General features: G+C 40.8%; 1 protein-coding gene across 1 annotated transcript in view; it reads left to right on the top strand.

Annotated features, from left to right (window-relative positions):
* The first annotated feature begins 6,969 nt into the window (after positions 1-6,969).
* The window catches only part of XKR4 (XK related 4), an 82,125-nt gene continuing 61,178 nt past the window's right edge, over positions 6,970-27,916 (top strand). Inside the window, exon 1 of the mRNA XM_034762935.1 lies at positions 6,970-7,165. Coding sequence (XP_034618826.1) covers positions 7,042-7,165 — 124 coding nt within the window. The 5' untranslated portion in view covers positions 6,970-7,041. The remainder of the gene's footprint in view (positions 7,166-27,916) is intronic.

The following is a 27,916-nucleotide window of genomic DNA, read 5'->3' on the forward strand; positions in this document are numbered from 1 at the left end:
AAGACACAAGAAGTCATTCTTCCGCTCTACTCTGGTTAGGCCTCAGCTGGAGTATTGTGTCCAGTTCTGGGCACTGCATTTCAAGAAAGATGTGGAGAAATTGGAGAGGGTCCAGAGAAGAGCAACAAGAATGATTAAAGGTCTTGAGAACATGACCTATGAAGGAAGGCTGAAAGAATTGGGTTTGTTTAATTTGGAAAAAAGAAGACTGAGAGGGGACATGATAGCAGTTTTCAGGTATCTAAAAGGGTGTCATAAGGAGGAGGGAGAAAACTTGTTCACCTTAGCCTCTAAGGATAGAACAAGAAGCAATGGGCTTAAACTGCAGCAAGGGAGGTCTAGGTTGGACATTAGGAAAAAGTTCCTAACTGTCAGGGTAGTTAAACACTGGAATAAATTGCCTCGGGAGGTTGTGGAATCTCCATCTCTGGAGATATTTAAGAGTAGGTTAGATAAATGTCTATCAGGGATGGTCTAGACAGTATTGGTCCTGCCATGCAGGCAGGGGACTGGACTCGATGACCTCTTGAGGTCCCTTCCAGTCCTAGAATCTAATCTATGAATGGCAAAACTCCCATCACCGTCAGTGGGGCCAGGATATTGCCCCAGGACAGCCTTCGTAAATTATGACAGCCTATCCGTGCTACATGTGGGCTGCAGCACTGCCTCAAATTGCCCTCCCACTCTGCCCCAAGCTTGCAAAAGGGTCCGCAGAAAGCAGTCTTCCATAGAGCCTGCAGCCGGGGGAAATATCCCACAGCCAGAAACAGTGCTATTAGGTTGCCTTGATGCTGCCCCGGCCCCTGTTTGCAGTGTAAAGGGGCCGAAGTGGGGGTTAAAGTCTCACCGGTGTCTTTAGGACCAGATCCAGCATTCCTAAAATCAGGGAGGAAGGAGGGAGTTATGCCTGTGCATAAAAAATAGATACCTGCTCCCCAATCTGGACATCAAGAGTTCACCTCAGGCTGCCTTTCTTGAATAAGTACTGTATCTTCTTCTGACAACAAGGGGTTGGTCAAATAGATTGAATCCTGCAAGCTTCTGTATGTACAGCCCAGTTAATTAATTAATGTTTGTAAAGCACTTTGTAGTTGAAAGCACTATTATAAGTACTTGGTATTATCTTATAATTACTCTATTACATCTAAATTAAATGCACACTTGGGCATACTTTAGTCACATAATTAAAATGTCACCCAAAAAATTTCAAATGTAAGTGTGTGAGTTTATGCCAAGGGGTAGCAACTTTAATTTGTGCACATATGATGTGGCAAATAACTCAAGGGCTCTTGACTGTGGGGGGCAGTGCTGGAGGGCAGTATTCATATCAGAGTGAAAGCCACAATTTCCTCAGCCCATAAATATACCTTTCTAGATCATCAGATGCACAGGTCTTCTTGGTCTAGGTCTCTTTCTTCTTTAACATTTTTTGGGGGTCAATGCAAGGACTATCCTACTTTCCTGCTTGTTTTTGAGTTCTCCTCTGTCCCACATTTAGTATGAGGGAATGATGATGCAGGCCAATATCTTGCCCCAAACATAAGTCCTTCAGGGTCACATTTAATCAGTGATCAGTTTGTTGGGCTGTATATTTGGTGAACCAAAATAAATTAGGACTCTTCAAGTGCTTTGTTGGGATAAGAACATTGTCTGTTGCCTTAAGGGTAAAAAGAAAATTATTCCATATATATGATGCCATCTAATAATTATGCAGGTGGCAAGCTATGCATACCTCTATCTCATCTTGCCGCTTGTTTATATCAATATCACCAACCCCAAGCATTTTAAAAATCATGAGTCAAGCCCAAAAATCATGCATTTGACTTAAAAAATCATGAGATTTGATTTTAAAAAAAGTAAATGTGGGTTCTTTTTGGTTTCTGAGCCTTTAGGTCATAGTCAGTTCATGTTTTCAAGCTTTTCTCCACAAGTATGATGGCTAGAACCTTTTCTGTAATGAAATCCAAGATTCTCATACAATCACTTGATGCTAGCAGCTGGGGCATTAAGAAAATCATGGGACACCACAAGCCTTCAGATAACATCATGGGATTTGGTGACCTTGTTACACTAAACATGCTCTCACTCTGCCCCCAGCCTGTTATTTGTGCCACTTTCATTTGGGGGAAAGGACTATGGTGCCTAACATAATGTGTCTCCCAACCTGGTTCTGGTCTCTATGAATTACTGCAATAATGATAATTAATTATTAAATGATATATACTGCTTTCATATCTCTGGATGCAGGTAGACTCTTCTGGGTTGACTAAAACCATTTTATATTATGAATATCTTTACTCAACTGTGAACCTTTTCTGGTGCTTAATTACTAACCACTAAAATCACTGATCCATGTCAGATACACAGACAAACAGGATAGACATACACAACAAACAAAGCAGCAAAATGCTTGGGTCCAGGACAGTCTTTTTTACTGTATGTTTGTACAGCACTTGGCGCAGTGGGACCCTGGTCTATGACTGGAGCTTCTAGGTGCTACTGCAGGACAAAAAATAAAAGGATTGTATTCCAGTTATTGGTAGTATAAAGCCACATCCAGGAATATTACATCAATTGCTGATATAATTGTGAATGCAAGGGATCATTTTTAGATGTCTAACTACCTTATTGTACCCCTAAATCAGGAATAGTAGTTATGTGTGTAAATGCTTATTTCTGCCTGTAATTAGTTTGGCCAGTAGACAGTCCAAGTTGAGGCCTCATTTAAAACTTGGCCTCTAATCTATAAGAAAGGAATAGTGATCTTCCCCAGATTTTCTGTTTCTGATTCTTGTTTAAATATGGGGGGGGGCTATCCAATCACCTACTTCACTGTCCCATGTTGCACAATAAAGTGCAAAGTGGAAGGAATTATGTTGTTAAGTACTCATAAATTACTGGTCATAAGGCAAATGTAGAACAGCAAGTGGTATTGCCACTAGGAGCACACCATTACTGTAAAAGGAAGGTTGCTGATGGCTCCTATTAGCGATTCCAAAAGTGAGAGTGAATGATGTTACCACAGGGATGCTGGAGATGGCGTTTGCATAGGTGGAGAGAGGTGAGGCAGCAGAAGACAACGGTGGCTATACTTCTTTAGTAAATGGTGTACAAGAGACACAGCTGACTGTATTGTGCTGCAGGGTTCTGGAGTCTGGTCCAGGAGCCATTGTGACAGAGTGTCTTGTCGGCCAGTGGACTGGCTGTGGTAACAGAACAATTTGCTTCTGGATATAGGAATCAAGCCATTTACTGCTTGTTTTTCTGAGCTTTATATTGATGTCATCCTGTTATACCAATAGAATAAAAACCAGCAGGATCTTATTAAGAGGGATAAGGCAAAGATGCCACATTTATTATAAATATAGTGATAAAGCAAAAGATAAAAGTAAACAATGTTGTTTGACTACTTATTCCTATCATTACTTATTCCTTATACACACACACATACATATATATATTCATTCACACAATCATTTATTCAAGTTCTGTATAGGTGTTATAGTTACCAGCCTAGAAGTTGCTCATGCCAAGTTACTGGCCAGGTATCTTGGTCATGAGGAGGGAGCCGAGTCTATGTCAGATGCACCTGATGCTCCTGGAGGTTGGCAGCAGAACCAGAGACTCAAAATCATCAGTCTTTAGAGTCCATTCTTATAGGAATTAATTCCTATGTTAGTCTATGGGAGCTATTTCATCCTGCTGTTGCTGACTCAATCAGCAGATGGCACATTTCTGTCCAAAGTGGCACATTCCTGGTGGCTCCACACTGTCCAAAGTTTGTGTTTCTCATCCTTCGAGGTGATGGGGTGGATCCCAGTTTACCCTCAGGTTGTTTGGTGGTCCTACTTGACACATTCTTCGGCCGATGGATACTCCCTTTCTAGGCTGGCACCTCCCTAACCATTCATGTACATCAGGCATTCATCAACATACATTCCATATCTTAACCATATTTTAATTTACTGTCTCCACCACTTTCGGGGTGTGTGCTAATTCATTTGAGACTCCCAGCCCTTTAATCACAGAGGGTGATTGTTCCTAGCAGCCCTTGCTGTTACAATGAAGTGAAAGTCACTTAACGGCTTATAGCGTTTGTTTACATTGTATCAATTACTTCGAGAACAAAGTCAATTAACTTGTTTGTAAGATTTACATAGTGATAAAGTATCTTTCACAGGATAGATATCAATGGTTTCTACAGACAGTAGCTTACAAGTTTTAACAGAAGACCCAAGAGATTTTTGTACTTGGTGAAACTGTTGGATTTTAATGTGTGGGGGACAAATTATGGTGGGGGGTCACTGTCACTTGGGGGGAATCACAGTTAGTACCTTCTTTAATAACCCTACAATCCCTCACTCTGTCCAACATTTACCATAATACTGCATTGTGCCTCCAGTTATCTCATCATGCTCATGCCCACATAGTCCTTGATGTTTTGTTGCCTTCTCTAAGTCACCTGAGATGGCAAGGTTGCTGTCTTGATCATCACTGTGATGTTGCCATATGCCTTCTGTTGCCTCATTGGTCCTTCCTGGATTGTGTTCTTTGCCAGCCAATCACCATGTAGTTTATTGTTGCTTTGCGCCATCCCTGTACAGCTAATCACTGCTTTGTCCCACCTACAACACTCAACGGCAAAGTCCAAAGCTTAGGCAATGTTAAGTTACACTTTTCTCATGCACCATGTGGTATGCATTGAGGAGCATCCAGTACTGCAGACTCAACTCTACTCACACCAACATGTCTCTAGACTATGTCCCTGTGTTTGTTTGGTGTACACTGACTGGGTGCAGGCTGGAGCTCCACTCACTGCCCATCCCTGCAATTGGGGAGAGTGACAACAGTGATTTTTCTATGTGAACTGACACTGTGGTGACTGTGCCTGGAATATTCTATATCGCAGAGTTCAGAAATCCTGTCAGATGCAGCTGAAGTTAGAGCCCGAGAGTGAAGTGAGGCTGGATGTTGCCTGTAAATCAAGACCTTGCCTCGCTGTGCTAACTCAGTTTTGTTATGGGGGCTTTTGGGGTGGGGAGTGGAAAGTGGGAGGGGTGTTGCAGTGTTTGTTTTATCTCATCAAATTAAAATGATTAGTTAATATTTAATAGTTATTAATTACAAGAGCATGATTGGCTGGTTGAATTTTGTGATACATAACACTTAAAAGTGAATGTGATAAAGTCCTCACATCTACTCAGATACCTCCTCCTTCAGTGGGATGCATGAATTTTGTGGGTAACCAGATGCACCCCTGTTATCCATATCAGAAAGTTCCATTCAGGCAGTAACATTTGAGGTGTTGCTGGACTCACTGTTTAACTGACTCTCCAATTTGGAAACAAAGAGAGTCATAGTGAGTAAACAGCTAAATTAGGTCAGTTTGAAAACAAATTAACTTGTAACTTAACTGCTCTGGGACCACTAATTAACTTTACTTTTTTCTTTCCTTTTGTAGGTAGACTCCCTTCTCTTTCCTCCCCTCCCCCAACCTCTCCTTCTGCTTGGATAGTTTGGTCTATCAGGGGCAGAACCAGTAGCAGCAGAAATTAGGTCAGCAGCACCTGCATAAAGATGACAAGATGCTGATGTTTCATTGTAGCAAAAATTGCCTGAGTGAAATTGGCGTTGGGGTAAGGAGAAGAACACCTGTGCCCACTCTCAGGTGTTGCTCAGTCAGCAAGGGGGGAAGCTTTCCTGTCCTAATAAATGGAATGATTAGGGAGCAGGAGCAACCTGGCAGAGAGGGAGGGAATAGACAGGGGTAGCTGGGTAAGAGCCTGCTGACAGAGAAACCACTTGGCCACTGAACTCCTTCCTGTGTTGCATTGCCCCACCCCCCAGCACATACTGCAGCAGCTGCCCGCTGAGGTCTGTCCTCATCCTGGCACATGCCTCCAGCCCTCTGTTAGAATGAAACATCCTCTCCTTCTCCTGCAGGTAACAGAAGTGGCTGGTAGAAAAGACTCAGAGTTTCCTTCCTGACAGCAGATCAAAGGCCACCCAGGAGACAGCACAGGTGTCCAAGCAGCTGCTATAGTCTCTGCAAAGAACATGGGAGGTTTCAGTGACTGGGTAGCTTCACTGTCCATCAGCAACCATCCCTTTGCCTCCAACAAAACCAGTTCCTCCTACACCTGCAGCTTTCCATTTATTTGGTTGCTAGCCAGGTGCTTGTCCTCTTGCTCCCTCAGATTATGGTAGACACATGTGTTTTCCATCTACCTCTGTTCATCTTCAGGTTACTGCTGAGTGTTATCTTCAAGCAGGTGCTGCTCTTATATAGAAACCATCTGAATAGGGGCTAGTGCTTCTACATGGGAAAGGAAATTTGTAGCTGTCCCCCCTTCAAAACATATCCAGACTACCATAAAAATATTTTAAAATGGCCAAGTTTAGTAATGTATTCATCCTGCCTCTCACTCCGGAAAAGAGGGCTAATGAGCACAACAGCTCTTTAAGGCCCTGATCCTAGAATTAGCTCCATGTATGCTGGACTCCTCTGCCCACACAGAGTCCCAATGAAGTCAGTATGGGTCTATGTGAGCATAAGGGTCTGCCCAAGCAGAACCTGTTGCAGGTTTAGGGCGTTTGGACCTGAGCCAAAGCTCACTGAAGTTAGTAGGTCTTTCCATTTACTTCAATGGGTTTTGCAGAAGGCCATAGATGACCTCAGCTTTTCTATGTTTGAACCTAAAATGCCTTATCTTTGAAAATAATAGAATGCATTTAACACATACGACAAAAGTGGTAAGCTTTCAAAAATGGCTTTTTTAAGATAATTTTTTGTTTTGTTTTCTACTGAACAAAATATTATGAACTAGAATATTGTGTCCCTTCTGAATATAGTCCCCTCCATTCATTATCTTGGAGCATATTGGGACAGGGTGGGTTAGTTTAGAGTAAAAATGGTGCTTTTTAAATATTCTGCAGTGTCTTCTTAATCTCTCTCTTATTTCTAGGTATTTCCACACAATATACTTAGGTATCCGCAGTCGACAGAGTGGAGAGAACGACAGATGGCGGTTTTATTGGAAAATGGTATATGAGTATGCAGATGTGAGTATGCTGCACTTGCTAGCCACGTTTCTGGAAAGTGCACCACAGCTGGTTCTGCAGCTCTGTATTGTTGTACAGACTCGTACTCTACAGGCTCTCCAAGGTAAGGGGTCACTTCAGGTAATTTCATCATTTAGGAGGATGTCATTTATGGACATGCATGCTCTGTTCTTTCCAGCCACTGTGTATTTTGTTCTCGCCTCATAAGAATGAGGTCTCTCTACTGACTTCTATTACTGTTTTAATAATGACTGTGTCAAAAACACACTATTTTCTTCAGCACTTCTTGTCACTCCTGGTTAGTGGTAGTTACTATTCTGTTTTGCCCAATCTACACCCTTGTAATAGAAACAGGGATGGCATAGTATTTATCAGAGATGGTTTTTACCAGGTAAAATCATGGTTTTCGCCACCCAGGAAAAACTAGTTAGTCCCAGTTTAAGGCATTTTCTATTTTAAAAACTGTTTTGTTAATGCACACCACATTACACTTAGTTTAGTACATATTCAAATTGTGGTTGTATAAGACAGTAGATTTGCAGATTAATTCAGGATTGTACAAATACAAAGTGAAACTGCAGTGGGCGTAATACTAATATATGAAATTATAATACTGAACATCAGAATGTCTGTATAGGTTTTGATTCAGTATTTTCTCAACAAAGTTATACATGTCATGACTCATACTTCAGTTTTCAATATTATATAAACAAGTCACAAACATTTGATTATATGAAAACAACAATAATGCAGAGTTGTAGGCTTGAAGCATTAAGCAATCAGAAACATGCAGGGTTACAGATTACCAGTCCAGGTCTATTTGGTCACGCAGCATTCTGTAGAGAGGACCAACTTTGATGTAGTGGCTAGACCAAGCCTACTCCTAAGTTTTGAATGGATGCATCCAAAGTTTGAAAAGATTCATTCTGTGCTTGCTGAACTTGCTAGACCCTGAAGCAATTATTTTGCTTAGTTAAAACCAAGTTCAAGACAGTGTTTACCAGCACCCTGTCCTAAAGTAGTTTTTCCTGGGAAATTTTCAACCATAAATAGAAAGATAACCTCATGATTATCCACTTGAGAGAATAAAACCAGCACTATTTTTCCTCTCTTTATTCCTGGGCATATTCAAACTTTTTAAAAAAAATCCAGTGATTAGGTTAATCTAGATATTATGCAAAGTAGAAAATGGCATAGCTGAGAGCAATGATTTTGGAAAGGAGATGTCAAAGTCTTATGAAATGTGTGGCCATCAGTTCTCAGCCAGGTGTACCTGAAATAGTATGTGTGACTGATGGGTTTTGCATATAGACCAAGTCCTTGAAGCTTTATGCTTAGTTCTTACTTAGGTTTGATTTTGTGCAGCAGGTAATTTTATTACTATAAAATAGTAAATACAACCATGCATCCTAGATGCAGATCTTCTCTATGGATTGGCAGTACAGTGATACAGACCTATTAGCCATGAAAATACCCTTTTCTCCAATGCTTATTTAATATTCTTTTTGCCCACTTCTTAGCTTTCATTTCTTACTGTAGCCTTGTTGTGCCTTATTGTTGCATTAATTCATAAGGTCATGCCAGGAGAGGGCACCTTAGGATCCTGGGGACCAGTGAACACAGACTACATGGGGAAGGAAGGAAGGATATTATGACATACCCAGAGTACAGTCTGGACTGATGAACATCTGTGTCACCTCAGCTGTCTAACCTAGGGTACCTTTTACACTGCTTCATTGCGAGAGCAACCAGTCCTGGTCTGCTCATACACAGCCTCCAGCATGTAAGTTATTGTCAGTTACAGTGTATGAGTGCTGCAGCCAGCCACTCTTGAATTACACTGTAGAGCGACACCAGCAAACTCCCCATTCCAGAGTTTCCCCAGAAATGTACATCTTGTACTGCCCAGCTCTCTCCTAGGCAATACAAGCTGATATAAAGTCCATTGTTTTAGAAAATGATATGCACAAATATATCCCAAACACTTCAGTTCAAACACACTGGTTTAGCTAAAATAAGTTTATCAAACTATAGAAGGACAGATTTAAAGTGAATATAAGTAACAAGGCATTGAATGTCAGAATTGGTTACAAGAAAAATAAAAGTAAAATGCAGCTAATGCCTAACTTAGCAAACTAAAGTGAATTCAAAGCCAAGGGCTCTCTCACCACAAATTACAGCAATCTTGTTGGCTGAACTACATTCAGTCAGGATCCCCTTCTACAGTCCAATGTCGCTTCTTCAGGTGTTGTGGATGCCACGGTCAGACAGAGAGGAAGGAATAATTTGGGGCATCTGCTCTCTCTTCTTACAGTTCTTTCTCTTCTTCAAGAAGCATCTCCAGTTGAGGTTCAGGAGACAAAATGTCTGTGTGGATGGGAACTCTGAGCTGTTTCTTTGTCGAGATATAGATTTTTTGCCCACACCCTTTTTCCTGCCAGAGAGTGGCCACTCCCCAGAACTGGAACACATTTTAGTAATGCAATACAGTAGAATATTGCAACTTTGCATACAATGTCGTTACACATATTTTACCTGGACAGTAATGGTCAGCAAATTATAAGTCTTCAAATGATACCTCACAAAGCCTACTTTATACAAAATGTATCACAGTCCAGTAAAAAGGGTGAACACGGGTACAGACTGTCACAGATGTACATTATTATTAAGAACCACTTCTGTGCTTGCCCCTGTACAAGACAGAGTAAAGATCATTCTTGAGTTGTTGTCTGTCGAGAAATTGGGAACCTCTCTTTTGAGGATAGGTAGGGTAAGGGCAGTGCATAGGTTGTGATCTATTGTTTGATTGCTGCCTAAGCACTTCAGATAGCTTTGAATGCTTGGCATGGGGTGATATCACTTTAATAAAAAAAAAAGCTATTTACACTTAGAAGAATGCACTGTCACTTTAAGAAGTACATTGTTAACTGATTGTGCTTTGGCTCTCTAGGAAATGTCTGTGAGAGAAATTTATTTAGAGACATATAGCCAGAATATTGTACTATTAACTGTAAACTGGGTATCTTCATAAATCCTTAATATATAGGGATCCTCACCTTCATTTTGGTATAACAATAGATGTCTGTGAGAAATGTGACTAGTGGGGAGACATTCAACCTGTGAAATACTCTGTAAATGCTTTTTACTTAAAATATCTGAAATGCTTCAATTTAGCAAAGAAGGTTCCTGAGACCAGCAATCAGCGAACTGTGTGAATTTTATTGTGAGACCCCTTCTGGTGTCTGATACATAACTAAGTGTGGGCTGGCAACAGACTCTGATCTCCCATCCAACCCTTTTCTCCCATCCTCCGAGGGGAAAAGACCCCATTAAAAAAACTAAGAAAATTAAACAAGATTTAAAACAACCTTAAAAACTGTATTCCCTGACGAAAACAGATGCAGTGCTAATATACTGCCAGCTGTGAAAATCCTTCCTCTGTTCTCTTTACTTATTAAGGAAATAAGTGAAAGATAACGCTTTGTGCTGTAGGCTGACAGACTTACTGTAGAGCCGCATCAGTAAAGCATAATTTCTCACAGCAGTGCCCTACGAGAACTGGGTTTGTTTTTTAAAAAAATCCCCAAGCATCACCAGTATGGCTTGCTCTTTGGCTAACTGTTCAGTGGTCTTGTTGCCTATTTTACAGGTTTCTAATGGATCAATACATACAGTTGTTTTTCTTTAGAAGATTGATGTTTGTGTTTTGTTATTACTCAATTTGTCCTTTGTCCCTAAGGGATCTAATTATCCTGAAGATGGATAGAGTGTCAAACCCTTCCTCTCAGCTCCTCAGGGTACACCTTGGCCATGAACCACAAATTTGTGGTAGGAAGTGAATGACACTGGAAATTCTTTGGCACATAAACAGGGTATTTTTACAATCAAGACATTAATGACCACAAGAAAAGCTGTTGAATATTTTATACAGCTGTTGTTACTTTTTTTCCAAGCTACAGAAATATGGCACTAAACTCAGGTTACAGACTTGAGGTATTTTTAAAGTACAGTGTGTTAAGTAGGCAAGTGCAAGGCATTATGATTAGCATGCATATAATTTATCTGTTTTGTAGTGATACTGTTACGAGATACAGATTATTGGTTCTTTTTGTCTTTTAAGATGCTGCTTCCTCTACCACACATTTTCTTTTTTATTGATCAACTGTCTTTAGTAAAGTAACAAATTTGGAACAAAATAGCCGAGAGAGAAAGAGGGAGCAAGAAAAAGAGCACACAAAATTGCAGACAACAAGGTCTGCACAAACACTAACTCTGAATCTTTATGCACAAAAATGATCATCAATTTCAAATGTTAAGAAGATGCAATTTCTGGATCACGTAACACTAGCACGTATTTGGGGTCATTACAGTTTTGAATTGAAAAGTGAGCCATGAATTTGAAGTAAGAATTGTGTGCCACAGTAACTATTACAACAAAAAGTATGCAGGTATGATAACATAAACTTGTACCAGAGAGTGGTATTTTCCTTACATTTTGGTACCCTGTGATCTGAGTAATGACATAACAGCACAGAGGATGTGATTGAGATATAAAATATAATGTTTGTGTGTACAAATATCCTCTAGAGATAAATGGTCATGGATTTGTTTGCTCTAGCAACTATTTCCATCCTGATTTCAAAATCTTGTTTTGTCCCAATTTGGGATGAAAATATCAACCTTGATATTTTTTGTGGAATAAAATAAGCTGAAATATTTTGTTTTGGAAACATTGAAATGTTTTCTTTTGACAACGTTACAGCAGCACACACATCTGGCACTGCCTTGTTAGCAAAATAGGAGCCACTAGGTGTGTGGCAGCTGGGGGGGCAGCTGCAGCCATAAGACCTCTGAGAAGCTCACCCCACACAAAGATGAAAGGAAGCATGGCCACCGCTACCCTCCTCACACATGCTGTGGTCAGCAACACAATTCTAGGATGCTTGAGATCGTATTTTGGCCCCATTCTAAACACACTCCGCTGTGGTCTGAGTGATGCTGGTGTACCTAGTTGACGATATACACCTCTACCTCGATATAACACTGTCCTCAGGAGCCAAAAAAATCTTACTACGTTATAGGTGAAACCGCGTTATATTGAACTTGCTTTGATCCACCGGAGTGCGCAGCCCCGCCCCCCCGGGAGCACTGCTTTACCGCATTATATCCGAATTTGTGTTATATCGGGTTGCGTTATATTGAGGTAGCGGTGTAATGGAAAGCACTTGTGGTGTCAGCCTCTGCTCTGTAGTAGAGCCAGTGCCTGGTTGCTTTTCTACCGAGCTAACCTGTTGCTGCTGCGGGGTAGCCCCGTGACTGTGTTCCATATGTTTCAGAATACCTGATGTCCCCAGTCTTTTGGGGTCATGGCCCAGACTGACCCTATGACAAATGGCAGTGCTCTTACCCCAGCATGGACTTTGAAATGCTGCCAAAGCTGGCTAGTTGCCTTTTTAATGCACTTTGAGGGAAGGGGTTAGGGGATAGTAGCTGGTGACAGTTGCTGTTGAGAGAAATGCAGTGTGGGAGTACTGCCTTCCCCTCCAGTGTTTCCCACCAGAGCCATGTCCAGCAGAGATGGAGACAGTGCCTCTTCCCTGCACCTGGGAGCTGTGACTGCCTGCACCAATCACATCCTTTCCAGGGCTGAAGTTTTGAAACAAGGTTTAGAGGAAACTGAGAGTCTCTAGGCATTCTATAATAGAAGCAACCTCCTGTGCTGCTGGAGTAACTGAAGTTGTGCTAAGTTCCTCCTGTTCATCATCACTTCTATCACCACCTCCTGCATCCTGGCATTCTTTTGTGCCCACAGGTAGTACTCCTTTCCAGAGGAGCCGGTCTGCCTTGGGGAAAAGTGAATTCTGTTGACTCCTCTTTCTGACAATCTGGTTCCCTTCTCTTCCCAGCGTTCATGGTGCAAAGCTTCCATAAGAGCTTCTTGATTGAGCCATCCCAAACCTTGACTGCTGGTCTTTCTTTTTCCAACCCTGAACTGCTCCATAGAAGAATGCTGCCTCTGAGCAGCCTAGCACTGGGGTCTGCCAGTTTCTCTAACACAACTCTCGGGGCCTGTGGGCGGGGAGGGAGGGGCGGAGCTGTGAGACGGATTGCCCAGCATTGCTTGTAGCAGCAGGAACGGCGTCAGAATGCAGTTTCTATCTCACAGACTTGTTCCCAAAAGACTGAAGCCAGCCAGTAAGAGAGAGCTGCCATTCACACTGTCACTTCCTGTGTCTCATCTGAAACAATGTGCATTCATCCAATGAAAGAACCCACGGAGCAACACGTGACAAGACTGATCCACTATGCCAAAATGGGTTGATTTTGAATCATTCTGAAATGTTTTCATTGGGAAATTTTGTTGGAATGGACATGTTCCCATGTAAACATTTAAATGAAACTTCATTTTCTGATGGAAAGGTGTTCCACTAAAAAAACATTTCAGCCAACAGTACTAGGAACTCTAGAGTTGTCACTGTGACACAGTTGGCCACCCTTCAGAACTCCAGAGTGGCAAGCGGTGTAAAACTCATGTCCTCTTTCTCCAGCCACACAGGCCATTCGTATTTGAGCTGAAGGGGTATTTCAGTTAACTGTTAGCAGGATAGGTCTTATGGCATATAGTTGAAAGGTCTTGATTTTATCCAGTAGAAGGAAGGGATATGCATACTGTACATACTAGCTAGTTCATCACATATTTCCCTACTTCAAGCTTATCTTTGAGCATCTCTCATTTAAAACTCTCTCTTCACACAGGGTAGTGTAGTCTCGTAAATCTTCACAGTTGTCACTATACTGTACAACCTGGGCACTTGGAACAGTGGGGCAATGGGCATAGAGTTCAGAGCTTCCTTCTTTAAGGGCATAGGCCACTTCCCCTTGCATAGCCTCACATACAAAGCTGGACAGCCAGAAGCTGAGTTTGGAGGCTCAGTGCTGTTCTTTTGATTGATTCTCCTTCCCTTGCATCCCTCAAAGCAATAGTTCTATTTGCTGTGTATAACATTGAGTATATTTACAGTACTTAATAAATAAAAAATCATTCTGATTAAAATCCTATGAGTTTTATGTACATTTATGTGGACATGAGGTGCAGCACTTGGGCTCTGGGCAGCTTGCCATGCCCTCCTCAGCACTGTAAAGGTCATGCACCGTTGCAGTGAAACAGCCTAGCTTTACTGGCAGAGACAGACAAAATAGTGCAGACGACAATTGTAAAATTTCCCTAAAACCATCTAATGCAGATTTTCAGTAAATTGTGTGACATGGACAAAGATAGTAAATGGTGGAATAAATGTGTCAGAGCACTTAGTTTGGGATGATCTGTATGCCTCCTTTGTGTATATCTAAATATTATCTCCCACTCCTGACAATAAACTACTATCACCACACACTCATGTGTAGAGCAGTATGCGCGTGTGCGTGAGAGAGAGAGCAAGCACAGGTGATGAATAAGTTACGATTTTGGCATAGGTATTTTTATTAAAAGTCACAGACAGTACTCAGACAATAACAATAAATCACAAATTTATTGAAGCCCAAGCCCGAACTCTGCCACCCAGGCTGAAGCCCTAGCCCAAGCCCCACCACCTGGGGCTGAAGCTGAAGTGGAGATGCAGCTGTACTCTCCTTCGGTAATAAACAGAGGTGGCTCTGTTTTTGTGACTGTCACTATTCTGGGGATTCTGCCTGCTTGTGTTAAGCCCAGTTGAGGAGACCACAAGGTCAGCTAAGAGTACAAAGGTTTATCAGCCTGAGTTTTGGATGGTCATAATACTTAAGACTGGCAAAGCCAGGAGTGAATTGTTGAAGCCATTCCAAATGGATGTCAATATATACTAGCCAGTTATAACTAGAGCTGGTCGGGTTTTCATCATAAGATGCTGATTTGTTAAAACCAAAATGTTTTGCAGAAACATTACAGTTTCAATGAACTTTTGCCAAACAAAGATAGGGTTCCAATGAAAACCTGCCTGATTTCCTGCTAGTTCGCCTGGTGGGCTGCCAGGGAGCACATGCTTCCAGGGTCCACAGCTCCAGGGCAGCCCTGCCATGTGAACTGCCCTGGGGTTGGGAGGAACCCTGGGCTTCCGGACTTTCTGCAGCAGTCAGGAGCCTCAAAATCCTTAGAGCCCCAGCTTTAGCGGGGACTTTCAGAATATGTCTACACTGCATTTAAACACTTGCAGCTGGCTCACATTGGCTGGCCCATGTCAGCTGACTTGGGCTCACGGGGCTCAGGCTACAGGGTTGTAAAATTGCAGTGTAGGCCTTCATGCTCAGGCTGGAGCCTGAGCTCTAGGACCCCCACAAGGGGGAGATGATCCCAGAGAGCCTGAGCCCAAATGTCTACACTGTAATTTTACAACCCCGTAGCTCAAGCTCCACAAGCCCAAGTCAGCCGATGCCAGCTGGAGCCAAGGCTCTCATGGCTTCCAGGCTTCCTGCTCCACAATGGGAGACTCCCCAAACTGCCCCTGACTCCTTAGAAGCAGACTGGGGAGTCCCCAGGAGTCAGGGCACCCAGCTGCTTCACTTCATTTTTAAAAAATCGAACGGAAATGGTTTGGTTTTTTTTCTAAACAAATTATTTGAAGTTCCTTTGGGTAGGAAATTATGACATCTCTAGGTTTCATTCTGAATTGTAACCATTTTTTATTTAAAATGTCAGAAATCCCTGTGGAAGGGAAATTCTGAATTTTGTCCAGCTCTGTTTATAACACATCACCATGTAATCTGTGCATACGTTACTTGACTAGAAAAAACAGCATTAAAAATGGTTTGGAGAATTTCATACAGATTTTGTTAGAACTATATTTTGTGACCCTTCTTCTGGCTGTTTAAAGTACTATGGCCAAATTGTCAAAGATAAATGCCTAAAGTTATGCTCCTAAATCATTATTTAAGCAGCTAAAGAAATGGCCTGATTTTCAAAAGTACCAAACAGCCAGCTGCTCCCACTGAAGTTTTGACAATCAAACCACTTATGTGACTAAATGTGGATTTAGAAGCTTAACTTTAGGCACCTTTTTTTGAATGTTTTGGCCTTTGAATCCTACTATACAGGCCTCAAAGGAAGAGGGAAATTAGTTATAATTTTCTTAAGAACCTTCTAAAAATTACATTAGAAAGCTTCTGTATACTTATTAATGACTGTAAGATTTGATGTCTCAGGACCTCTGAGTGCAAGAAACAAGTGCAGCCTATTCCGTTAGAAAGATAGCAATTGCCCCTGTTCACAGCATAACACTCCTATATCTAACTTGAATAGGTTGAAAGATATCAGTGCTTAATTTGTCATTGGTGCAGGACTACAGCCTGCTTGTCCTGCACCCAGGGCCAGTGTACTTTATAGAGACACTGCGCGAAAGGAAAAAACATATTTCTCTGGCAGGTGTGTGGGGAGAGTTGTTTTCTTTAATAGGGCTGCTCCAATGGTCATACAGCTGGAGTGGTCCCAGGAGTGCAACAGTACATATAGAAGTATATGTAGTGTATGCACAGAATTTTACTTAGGTAAATAGGGAGTGGCATATCACTGAGCTAGTGCTCCATTTACTCCATATGCCAATCGGATCACTTTATTTTCCACAATTGGTATGTTTGTTCATGGGTGGGGGGGAGGAGAGAATTTGGCATGCATGCTTGACACAGAAAGAAACCTGCTTGTGTCTAATATACTAAAGAGAATTTTCGGTGACAAGTCTTCCTTACACAAAGATTGCTCAATGCTGCAAAGATTTGAGTCCTCTTGGGCTATTGGTCACCTAACAGATGGTTAAAGCCGCAAGAACATGAATTTATTAAACACATCCAACTATTCTCCAAATGCTTTTAGATATGAACTTTATTGGCTGGCTTCCTATGTTAGTCCAAGATAGTCTTCCTCATTATTCACCTTTTAGCTCACTCCTCTCAGAATTATTCTCATCCTTTATGTATCTCAAGAGGTCTTCTAGTCTAGTCCTCTGCACTCAAGGCAAGACTAAGTATTATCTAGGTGTTTGTCTAACCTGCTCTTAAAAATCTCGAATGACAGAGATTCCAGAGCCTCCCTAGGCAATTTCTTCCAGTGCTTAACTACCCTGACAGTTAAGAAGTTTTTCCTGCTGTCCAAAACCTAAACTGGCCTTGCTGCAATTTAAGCCGATTGCTTCTTGTCCTGTCCTGTCCTCAGAGGTTAAGAAGAACAATTTTTCTCCCTCCTCCTTGTAACAATCTTTTATGTACTTGAAAACTGTTATCATGTCCCTCCTCAGTTTTCTCTTCTCCGACTAAACAAACCCAGTGCTTTCAATCTTCCCTCATAGGTCATGTTTTCTAGACCTTTAATCATTTTTGTTGTTCTTCCTTGGACTTTCTACAATTTGTCCACATCCCAGAATTATGTTTGCTTGTGGGAGGAGGGAGCAACAGTGTTACACTGTTGACTAATATTTAGCTTGTGGTCCCCCATAACCCCTAACTCCTTTTCCGCAGTACTCCTTCCTAGGCTTTTTACAGATTCAGACTAACACGGCTACTGCTCTGATATAAAACATATTGTAAGTCTTAGCATATTACAGTAGGAAAATCCTAAATGGATAATGACTTTAACATCCACAAGTCATAGTCTATCCTCATTTTATGCTCATAATTCCCATTAGTGGCAATGGGAATTTTGTGCAAAATGTAGGGTAAAATGTCTTCCAAATTATGGGTCCAATCTTGCACAGTTGGGAAGTCCTTATGTAAGGCTTTCCATAGAAGTAAATGGAACTACTTGCATGAGCAAAGACTACTTACATCAGTAAGGGTTTGAAAGACCGGGGTCTTACAAAGTAAAATAAAATAGCTTTGTTTGCTTTAAGCTTACACTTTGACCTATTTCTCCACTATGAGATAAAATCCCTTAAATATGTTTCCTCAGTTTTCTGTTCCCTTAACTAAATTATAATGGCATTAAATGTTTTATTTTACTTTTCCGTAGCCTCTATCTTTTGCAGTGTGTCTGTTAATAAAGCAGTAAACCTATGATCTGCTCACTCTTCATAATGAATGTAATTTAAAAACACATCATTAATGTCTTTTGTGCTACGAATGAAGAGACAATTTCCAATTTTAGTCTTAATTTAAGCATTATAGCATAGCCTTTGTGCCTGGTTGGCCATCCTGTTCTACTGAATTAAATAGTCTTGGCAGGAAGAATCACATCGTATGAGCCTACTGAATGTAACATTATTGATCTCATTCTATTACATTTAATGGGCACAGAGTCTGTGTGTTTCTTACCACCTTGCGGACACTTCACGGTGCAGAAGAATTCTTTCATTCTCTCATAATTGAGTCAAATGCTTGAAATAAAATCTCTTTCATTTTATCAGCCCCAGAACACCCATGAACAGCTTTCAGTTTGAATAATCTGTGGCAATGATTCGTGACTAGTGCTTCATAAATACTCAGATAGTGCCACCAGAGCTCTGCAGAGCCCTTCCTAGAGCTCCACAAAATAAAATGCTTTGAGAACCCAGCAGGGAGGCAATTGAGGTGGTGAGTGGGGAGATGGTCTAGATCAGGAAAAGATCTCTTTTGCAAAATGAGTAGCAGAATGATCTAGGGACTGATCCATAGCTCATTTAAATTACCAGGAGTCTTTCCTCTTAGCATATAAAATTTTAGGCCGTTTCAGGCTTTAACAAACGCAGTAAACAAATACACATTTTTGTTTTCACTTTTCTATTCTCTAAAAATGTTTGAGAGGGAGTGTAAAGGGACAACACTGCAGAGAGGGTTGGAGAAGCACCAGCCTGCAGAAAGAGCTCCTACTGTAACACCAACCTCCTGGTGCTCATACACTGTCTAGTTAGCTTCCAGGTATCCTAGCTGTCTTATGACACAAAAGGTCATTCAGAGAGTTCCTTTTTAAACTCCCACTTTAACCACTGTTGGTAATGAAGCCTAATAAAGAAGCGTAAGGGAAGCCATAAGAAAATTGAAGTCCAAATGTATCATGGTGTACTTGACCTTTTACCTGCCACTCACCTTACTGCAGTGCTGGCATTTATTCTCTGGCTAAGTGCAGAAGGCTTTTCGTTCTTATTACTCATAGGCACCAAAAATAACTACTTTTAAAGGTAACAGTTATCTTTACAGTCTTTGCTGAGTGGAAGGCAGAAAGCAAGAAAAGTGGGCCCAAGTTAACAGCAAATTGAAAATGGCTTACTACAGGATTTTTTTAAAAACCACTGTAGTTCTAGCAATTCACGCAAGCACATCATGTGACCAGAGTGCTCTCACACAGCTCTTTAATCAGTTACTGTCAACTCCAATCACAAGAAACCCTCAAGTAGTTTGCAGTAAACAGTGTTTTTTCCAGGTGATAAATATTTTATTTCCTCTTCTTGGCATTTCCTTTAGAAAACAGTTTTATTTTCCATTTGTATGAAGTCGATTTTGTTTTAAGGAGCTGTCTTGGAAATGACTGCAAATGTCTTGAATGATGATTCAGCAGGAATAAAACAGAACTAGGATCATCTCCTCTTGAAAGACCCCAAAGGCGGGTGGGGGTGGGGGTGTATTTATTTTATTTACTTTGAATTTCACTTCCTCCAGAAATTGGTACAGCAGCAAAATTGTGGAAGCAAGATGTAAAGAATACATTAAGACCATTATGTAGCCATACTCTGGGGTTTAGTCTCCTCTCACACCAGTTTTAGAATGATGTAATTCCATTGGCTTCAATGACATTACTCCAGATTTACAACAAGGTAAGTGAGGAGAGAATCAGGCCTTTGGTGTCTAAGGAGCACATCATACAGCATGGCACTGGAAGCCAGATGGGAGTTCTGAGAAGAGCATAATGGATTGAAATTGAATTGATATTTTAAGCTAACAAATGTTTAGATCAGAGAGATTCACAACACAAAAATGCACAATATAGGGCTGATTGCAGTATGGCAGTATGCTAAATGCAGTAATGGGTAAGGTTTTGTCAGCATTTCAATTCTAAACTCCAATTTTCAATTACTTCAAGCAGCTGCAAAAATTCACTTTTAGCTGAAGCTTGAAGAAATACAAGGGCAAAAACTCTTAGCATTTTTTAAAGAAATATTGATGTCAATTTAGACCCTGTTATGTTCAATGGGAAATACCTGCTATGAATCATAAATATAAAAGGGTAGTAAACAAAATCTCCTTAACCACAGATAATATGATGCTATATGTCACTAAACCAAAGACCCTACCTGGGCAATGAAAATGAATAGAGGTGTGGAAAAGCTCTCATGAAGAGAAACTGTTTACTTTAGAGAGGATTAATGAAAGGGGACATGCTAAAAGTATACAAAATAAAAAATGATCCAGAAAAAGTAAATCAGCAACTTCTATTGGCCCTCTTATAATATCAGAACAAAAGAACACACAATTAAATTGACAGGTAGAAAATCCAAAATTGATAAAAGGAAATACTTTTTCACACAACATGTAATTAGACTGTGGAACTCATTGCCACAAGATATCATTGAGGATATAAACCTCACCCTGCAAGGCTCTAAATACTGTGGGTTAGTAAGAAATTTTCCCTTTGGAGAAGTTATATGAGAACTGCTTATTTTGGGTTTCCTTGCACCTTCCTCTGAAGCAGTTGGTAACTGTGGGTGACAGAATAATGTAGTAGATGGATCATGGTTCTGATCCAATATGAATATTCCTATGTTTATATGTTACTAATCTTTGGAGACACTTTACGAAAAAAATTGACATAATTCCAATATCCTGAGACTGAAACCTTGCATCTCTCAGGACAAATAGTTGGAAACAGATTCCCTGAGACCAGTTCTTTCAGATTAACAGATCTAAAATTATTTGAACAACTTCCCCCAAAATGCAAATTAGAAAGATCAGATTTTCATAAATATTTCCAGCTGTGACACCATCTTCACAGCTGCATATATCCAAGCCAACATCCAAACTTGAATTTGACTTGAAGGCTTAGACATATAGGAAGAAATAAAGGGCTAACCGACATAATATATGTAGCCTGCAAGCAGAAACAAACAAATCAATGCATATAAAAGAGAAGTAGGAGTCAGATTACAAAGTCTCCTAGAAGGCATAGTATCAGAACAACTTACATGAACATCCCTTCAGCTTCTTGGAGAGAATTCCAGTAGGAGATTATCTATCACATATCCTTGTACACACTAGTTATCCTAACAAAATGAAACAAAACACCTCCAGCCTCCGCTGGAGGTACTACAGTCAGATAGAAAATTTCTGTTCACACATAGAGTGGCTTGGCAGGATTCAATTTAAATAGTTAGTCTTCAATAAACATAAATTTCACCTGACACAGTGAAAGCGACAAAAAATGTATATATCCATGGGAAACAGTCAGCAAGCACCGCCTCCCCTCACCTTGTGCATGCAATGATCCGGTGTAGCCAGCACTACGGTTGCACAGGGAGCCCTCTGTAGCCCTGCTGTCAGTCCCACTCATTCACTGGTGGGAAGTGCAGGGGACGTCCCCAAGCAGCAGCTGTTCAGCAGCAGGGGCCTCCCTGGCAACCAGGGGCTCGTCCTCCACCCCGTGGCCTTGGCTGGGGGTCTCTGCTGTGCCCCAACAGGGCTGCAGTCTTTGCCACTCTTTGTGCATGCACTGATCCGGTATACAGGGAGCTCCGAGCTGCCCTGATGTCACCGCCCTGTGGGTTCTCGGGGAGCTGCATGCAGCACCACTGTGAAACCTGTGAACATTTATTAAAATATATAAAAAATGGAGAAAGGTTAAAATAACAAGCAATACTAACTGTTGAATTTACAAAAAAATAAAAATTGAAATCTGCCAAACCTACACAAACACTAGAGTTTGTAAAATGTCTTCAGTGCAGTTTGATTTTTTTTAATAAATTGACACACAAGTTTTTGAGTCTGGAGGATTTAGTTAAGTGGTCAGAGCGCAGGCTTGGGAATGCTAATCTGAGCTCTGTCGCTGGCATTAGTAACTTTCAGCCCATCATGTTGACCAACATTTTCAAACTCACAAGCCTAAAGTTAGGAAACTAAATTCATATTTAGGCAACTATCTAAGCAGTCTGATCTTCCAGAGGAATAGGCATTTGTGGTGCAACTTGTTGAGCTTTTGTGATTCGTTAATATTTTTATGTATACTTGGTAGTTATCTGAATATTTGTGAACTCCGATAATACGTCATCAGGAATAGCAGAGAACTGAACTCGTAGCTTTTATTCATGAAAACATTTGTGAATCACCTGTTTGTGGCATTTGTCCAGCTCTAATGTTGTGCTTTATAATGCTACTTTGAATCTGTTTATGAAATGGTAGCACCATAATCATTACTGGGGCTTGAGTTTGTATATTTAAATTCTTATATGTATGGTCCTGCAGTTCAAGCATCCAAGATTCTTCCAACTTAAAATATTTTTCTTCTAAAAAGAGATGTCTTATAAACATGTTTTGATTTTCTTTCTATTTTCTTTTGTTGTTGAAATAAATAGCATCTTGAGGCTATCAGCCTGTAAATGTGTTTATCACTAGCCCTATAGATGTACTGGCTGCTAGGCAATCATAAACAGAATTTGTGTGAATCCTATGTACTAAGATCCTATGTAATTATCTACTTAATATTTATCTTTTGATTGCTTCCTCTGAATGGACAGTAAAACTTACATACAAACTCATTAGCACCTATCCAGTAAGTGCAAAAATGTTTGTTAATTTGTGGCTAAAAATTTTCCCAGTGTCTATTCAGTGCTAGCTCTAATTTAGCACTAATGGCCAAACATTAGTTTAGTGGGTTATTCGACTACACTGGCAAGTCCCCATGTCCTCCTCGTTCCTGTCCCCCACTAACTCCCCCCCACTCAAAAAACCCCCCATGTTTTCCCTGCCACAGGCATAAGATTTTTGTTTGAAAGACAATTTAATAATTTTCCTGTGAACATAGATTTCAGAGAGAGGTGAGATGACGTGACATCAGCCAGCATTTCTGCTGTGACAAGGAGACACACTTTAGCTGCTGAGTTATAGAGAGACATTTCAAGCAAAACTGGGTGCAGGAGCCTCTGAAACCATTACATTGGGCCCCTGGCTGCAAGGAATACAATTCACTGTGCACTTCCCTGTCTCAAATTCCTGTTCAGGGCAGCCTCATAAAGGTGAGGAAAGATTAGATAATGTGCCCAGAAGTGGTGCATGCATATATTTATGGCAAGGTCTAGAGGCGTAGTGGATGGTGGTTTCAAGTAAAATAAGGTGTGAAATCTGCAGTGTCAACTAGGCAAGGCCATGAAGGAGAAGACATCTGGCAGCTTACGTTATGTAGTTCCTAATGCTTTTATTCAATGCAAAGAGTTTTATATTCCACACCACAGGACACAGGAGTATGTGTGGTGAGCATTATACAGCAGCATTGTTTGAACTGGCTGTAAGTATATGCAGTAGTTTGTGGGTTTTCTTTGACAAAACCTTGACTTTCTGGGTGAAATCCTGTCCCCAATGAAATCAATAGCAAAATTCCATCATCATCCAACATACATAGTCTGCCAAGGACCGTTGTGCCAGCCAGAGGAACTATGGTTGATGGTGTTGCACCAGGCATCGTGTAATGAAGTTCCCAGATTTGGCTCAATCCTGAGAATCCATGAATCTGTAGGGTGCTCCATGGGCAGTGCAAGGTAAGGTGTCGGGCATGCACCCCTTCACACATCGATGGAGAGTTTGAGCACGGTGTGCCAAGCTGTTTTTGTCCATCCTGGCAATATAGCTATATTGTTTTTGAACATAATGAGTGATTGAAGGAAGGCCAAATCTTTGTGAGACTAATATTTTGCACAAAGGCAAACCACTTTATGCTTGGGATTTGGTGCTGACAGCACATATGAAATCCTCTAGCTGCTCCATGTCTGCCTGTAAGAGGGTCCAGGTTTCTGACCCATATAGCAATACAGGTAGTACACTGGTTTGATAGATTCTGAGCTTTGTCTCAGCCCAAAGATGTTTTTGCATCCATCAGTGAGAGATGAACCTCATGCAGGAGGCGGTGAGAACTATTCATCAAAGAATGTCTGCTTTGTTGAGACCATTTGAACTCTGCAGCCTAGCTAGTTGAATTCATCAGTGCTCTCCATGGCACTCCACCCCAACCTCATGAGGGGTTCTGGTGCCCCAGCTCTGAAATTGTGGACTCCTATTGGCTTCAACTGGGCTAGCATTTCACCCTCTATCTTCATAAGTTTAAAAAGAAAAGAAAGACAGAAAGATGGAAAAGTAGCTGCATGTGTGTCTATAAGTTGTACCTCCTTAGGGCTCTAGGCAGCATCTTTCCATATCCTAGTCAGAGTCAAGGTTTCATCAGGGAATATAAATGAAAGCTGACTGCAGTGCTTGTCTATACATTTTGGTCTTACGAAGCAATATTAATTTTCTTCAGTGCTGGGTTTCCTGCTATTTCAAAAGAAGAACAAAAGAAAAGTAGTTAGAAAAATGCAGAGAACACAGACTAAAAACTAAAATGTGCTGAAATTAGTTGTGATATTGTTGTCATAACGTGAGATAATCTGAGGGCACTGAACCACCAGTTTTGAAGTATCACAACAGACATTGTCTGTACTTTATACCAGATAAGCAAAGCTAGTAGGTCATGGGTTAGCAAAGTGCAGGTATGAGACTGACCTGCTAAACCTGATGCAGTTATTTTTGTTACATTTTAATTCTCATCCTGCAGCAGAACTATAAAAGTTTCCGTTGATGCCTTTTTGGAGCCCTGATGGGATTGATTTTGGTAGTTATTGTAACTTCATACTCTAGCAATACATAAGAGCAGTATCTAGACTTTTTAAGAAGCAGACTAAAGAATAAAGGTGGCTTTTCGGAACAACCACCTCAATGACAACATGTGACTGATATCTAGTCACCCATATCAGCCCATAGGAGCTTAAAATTCGCCTTCTGCTGAATGGAAAACCTTTAAAATCTCTCTCGGATATTGGGTCATGTTCACATTATAAACCCCCAACTGACTTCCCTGAGGCTCATGTAGCAGGATTTGAGGGCAGATCCTGCTACCATTTAAATCAATAGCAAAACACAGTGATTTCAGTGGGAACAGCATCAGGATGATGCATCGGCCCACTGGTAAACAATCTTGCAGTCATTACTTATACAAGTACTCAGTCGCCCCATTAGGACTACTCATCTGAGCAAGCACTGCAGAACTTGGCCCTGCATAGATGTGTTTGACGTGATATAGGGAGACAAGAGGGTACAACATTAATAGAGAATTTGTTTACACTGTTTTGGAATCTAACATTGCTTTTAAACGCGTGTTCTTTCAGGGGCAGATTCTGCCATCGTTGTTCCAGTTGTGTAATACTGTATGCTGCTTGTAATCTCATAGAAATCAACAGGAGTAAGGGTGACAGAATCTGGCCTTAATTCACTAGCATGAATGAAGTATTAGAAGTATGCATTAAGAATCATATCTGATCTAATGTCAGAAAAATGTGACACGAAATTAATTGTACTGACTAAGAAAAATTAAACTAAAAAGGAATTTCTATCCTGATTTGCTACAGTTGGAATTGTCTGATGTGCCTGAGCAAGCAGGGAGGGGCTGTTGGCAGAACATTCTACATGAGGGATCCCCACCTCTGGAAGGCATTTAGTCTAAAGTGCCCAAATCTACCCTTCAGGGAATGTTGTAAGGCTCATGGATTTTCATGGGATTTTATTGAGGGGGTGGTGAAGGAAGCCTTGTTGGGCAATTTTGTATATTGTCAACTGTGATTGATTACCCTGACTACTGGTTCCCAGCCCAGAGACCTTATAACAAGCAGCCTTAGTCCCTGTACAGTCCTACCTGTTGCTGCTGCTTTCATGAGCTTCTTCCTAAGTATCTGGCTCCCCCCCCCCCCCCCCCCCGGTTTGCCTCCCTCCACTCAGGGAGTGACTGTAGCCTACCTCCCAGCAGCAGCAGCTGCTCCTCTCTGCAGTCAGGTAGCAGGTTTTATACAGGCCCTGTCTGTTCCAACAAGGTGAGCCTGTCCTTAATTAGCTGAATTTCCATTTGTCCAACAACACCATGATGATTGGTCAAAGTGATTGATTTTCAGGCTACTCATAGGGTATTGCAGGACAAGGATTAAAAGAAAAGGCACTTGGGGCTGGTCTCAGAAAAAGCAAGTAATGATGACTAGAAACCCAATAAATTCCCAAATTGATCTGTGGAAAGTTTTCACCATCCAAAGCTTATGAATAGCTTAAAAGAAGAAATTGTATTAATACAGTTAACCACAAAAACTGATAAGATAAATTTCATATAGACCTAAATAATCAAAATGCAAGTCTGTTTTAAAAAATATATATTTCTTATCTGACAAAAGCATACTGTTAAATGTGACTCACTACCACGTTACATGTCCTCTGGAGCTATACTGTGCTCAATGGAAATGCATGAAAATGCCCAACATGCTGACAGCCTGTCATATTCCTTTGCCCCTCCACTCAAATCTGCAGACGATACCAGATTTGCTGCCCCATTGGTTTTTCTCCTCTTATTGCTTCTGAGCTTTATTTTATTTTCCATTCTCTCCCTGATGCATGGAACAACCCCTGAGTCCCCATTCATTGAGCCACCAACTTCTACATACTGCAGTTCCCTATAAGAATGCACTTCAGGGTACGCAACAAGCAATGAATAACAGTAATAAAAAAATAAGAGAACCCTCAAGGTGGCTATACACCAAAACAAAAAATCTTATTACTGCAACCCTTCCCTATCCCGACCACATCTTCGCTACTAACTTCCATCCCACTTTTTTATGCTAACTTTTATTGTTTCATCACATCTAAAATTAGACCCCAGTGTTGCCATGGATCTGTGCAAACAGACCTCGACACTAATGTGGAACCCTATTGATTTCATTGGGGCTCCATATGGGTGCAGGGGTCCAACCACATAGACCTTGTTGCAAGACTGGAGGCTTAGATTCCAAGCACTGTGGGGCAGAGACCTTTTCTTCTTCTTTGTTCTGTAAAGTGCCTTGAACATTTCTGGAAAATCTAAAAATAATAATCAAATGTCTATGGGAAACATTATGTTAAAGTTCAACAAGTTCAACCCTTGATATTATATAACAGTAAAATTAAATTTAATTACTGTGCATGTTCAATAGCCCCTTTGAATAGGGTGACCAGATGTCCCAATTTTATAGGGACAGTCCTGATTTTTGGGTCTTTTTTTTATACAGGCTCCTATTACCCCCTACCCCCTGTCTGGTCACACTACCTTTGAAAAACTTTTTTTTTATCTCAGCCATTGTCAAAATCTGTTTAATAGCATAAAAATCCTACCAAAGGAGAAATCCTGGACTCATTGAAGTCAACTGGGGTTTTTCCATTGACTTCAGTGGAACCAGGACTTCACCCAAATAGAGACAAAAGCAGGTCTGAAATCAAGATGGGTGGGTAGACATTTTTTTTTCTTCTCAAAATAATTAAAGATGTTGAGCCTAAAAATATTATCCATTGTATGATACTATGATAAATTAAGTCCTGTTTGTGTTTGTTTTTTTTTTTTTTTTCCTATTGTTAAAAGTACCTGTGTGCACATTTTTTAATATGATATTGAGCTTGCAGGGAGAGGATATATTCTCGCTAACATAGCAGAGGCAGTCTGGTTAGAGGTAAGGGCAATAAATATAGTCAGATGACTCTCAATGTTGCTATATACCTTGAGAGTTAGAGAAAGTAGATCAGCAGAGCGAGCAGTCAGAAGGTCATATCTTTGATCATGCAGGATTTCAATTACTCAGTTATTGACTGGGATGACAATTATACAAAAGCTACAGAAGGTAAT

Source organism: Trachemys scripta, chromosome 2 (genome assembly GCF_013100865.1).
Source record: "Trachemys scripta elegans isolate TJP31775 chromosome 2, CAS_Tse_1.0, whole genome shotgun sequence".
In the NCBI taxonomy this organism is placed as follows: domain Eukaryota; kingdom Metazoa; phylum Chordata; order Testudines; family Emydidae; genus Trachemys; species Trachemys scripta.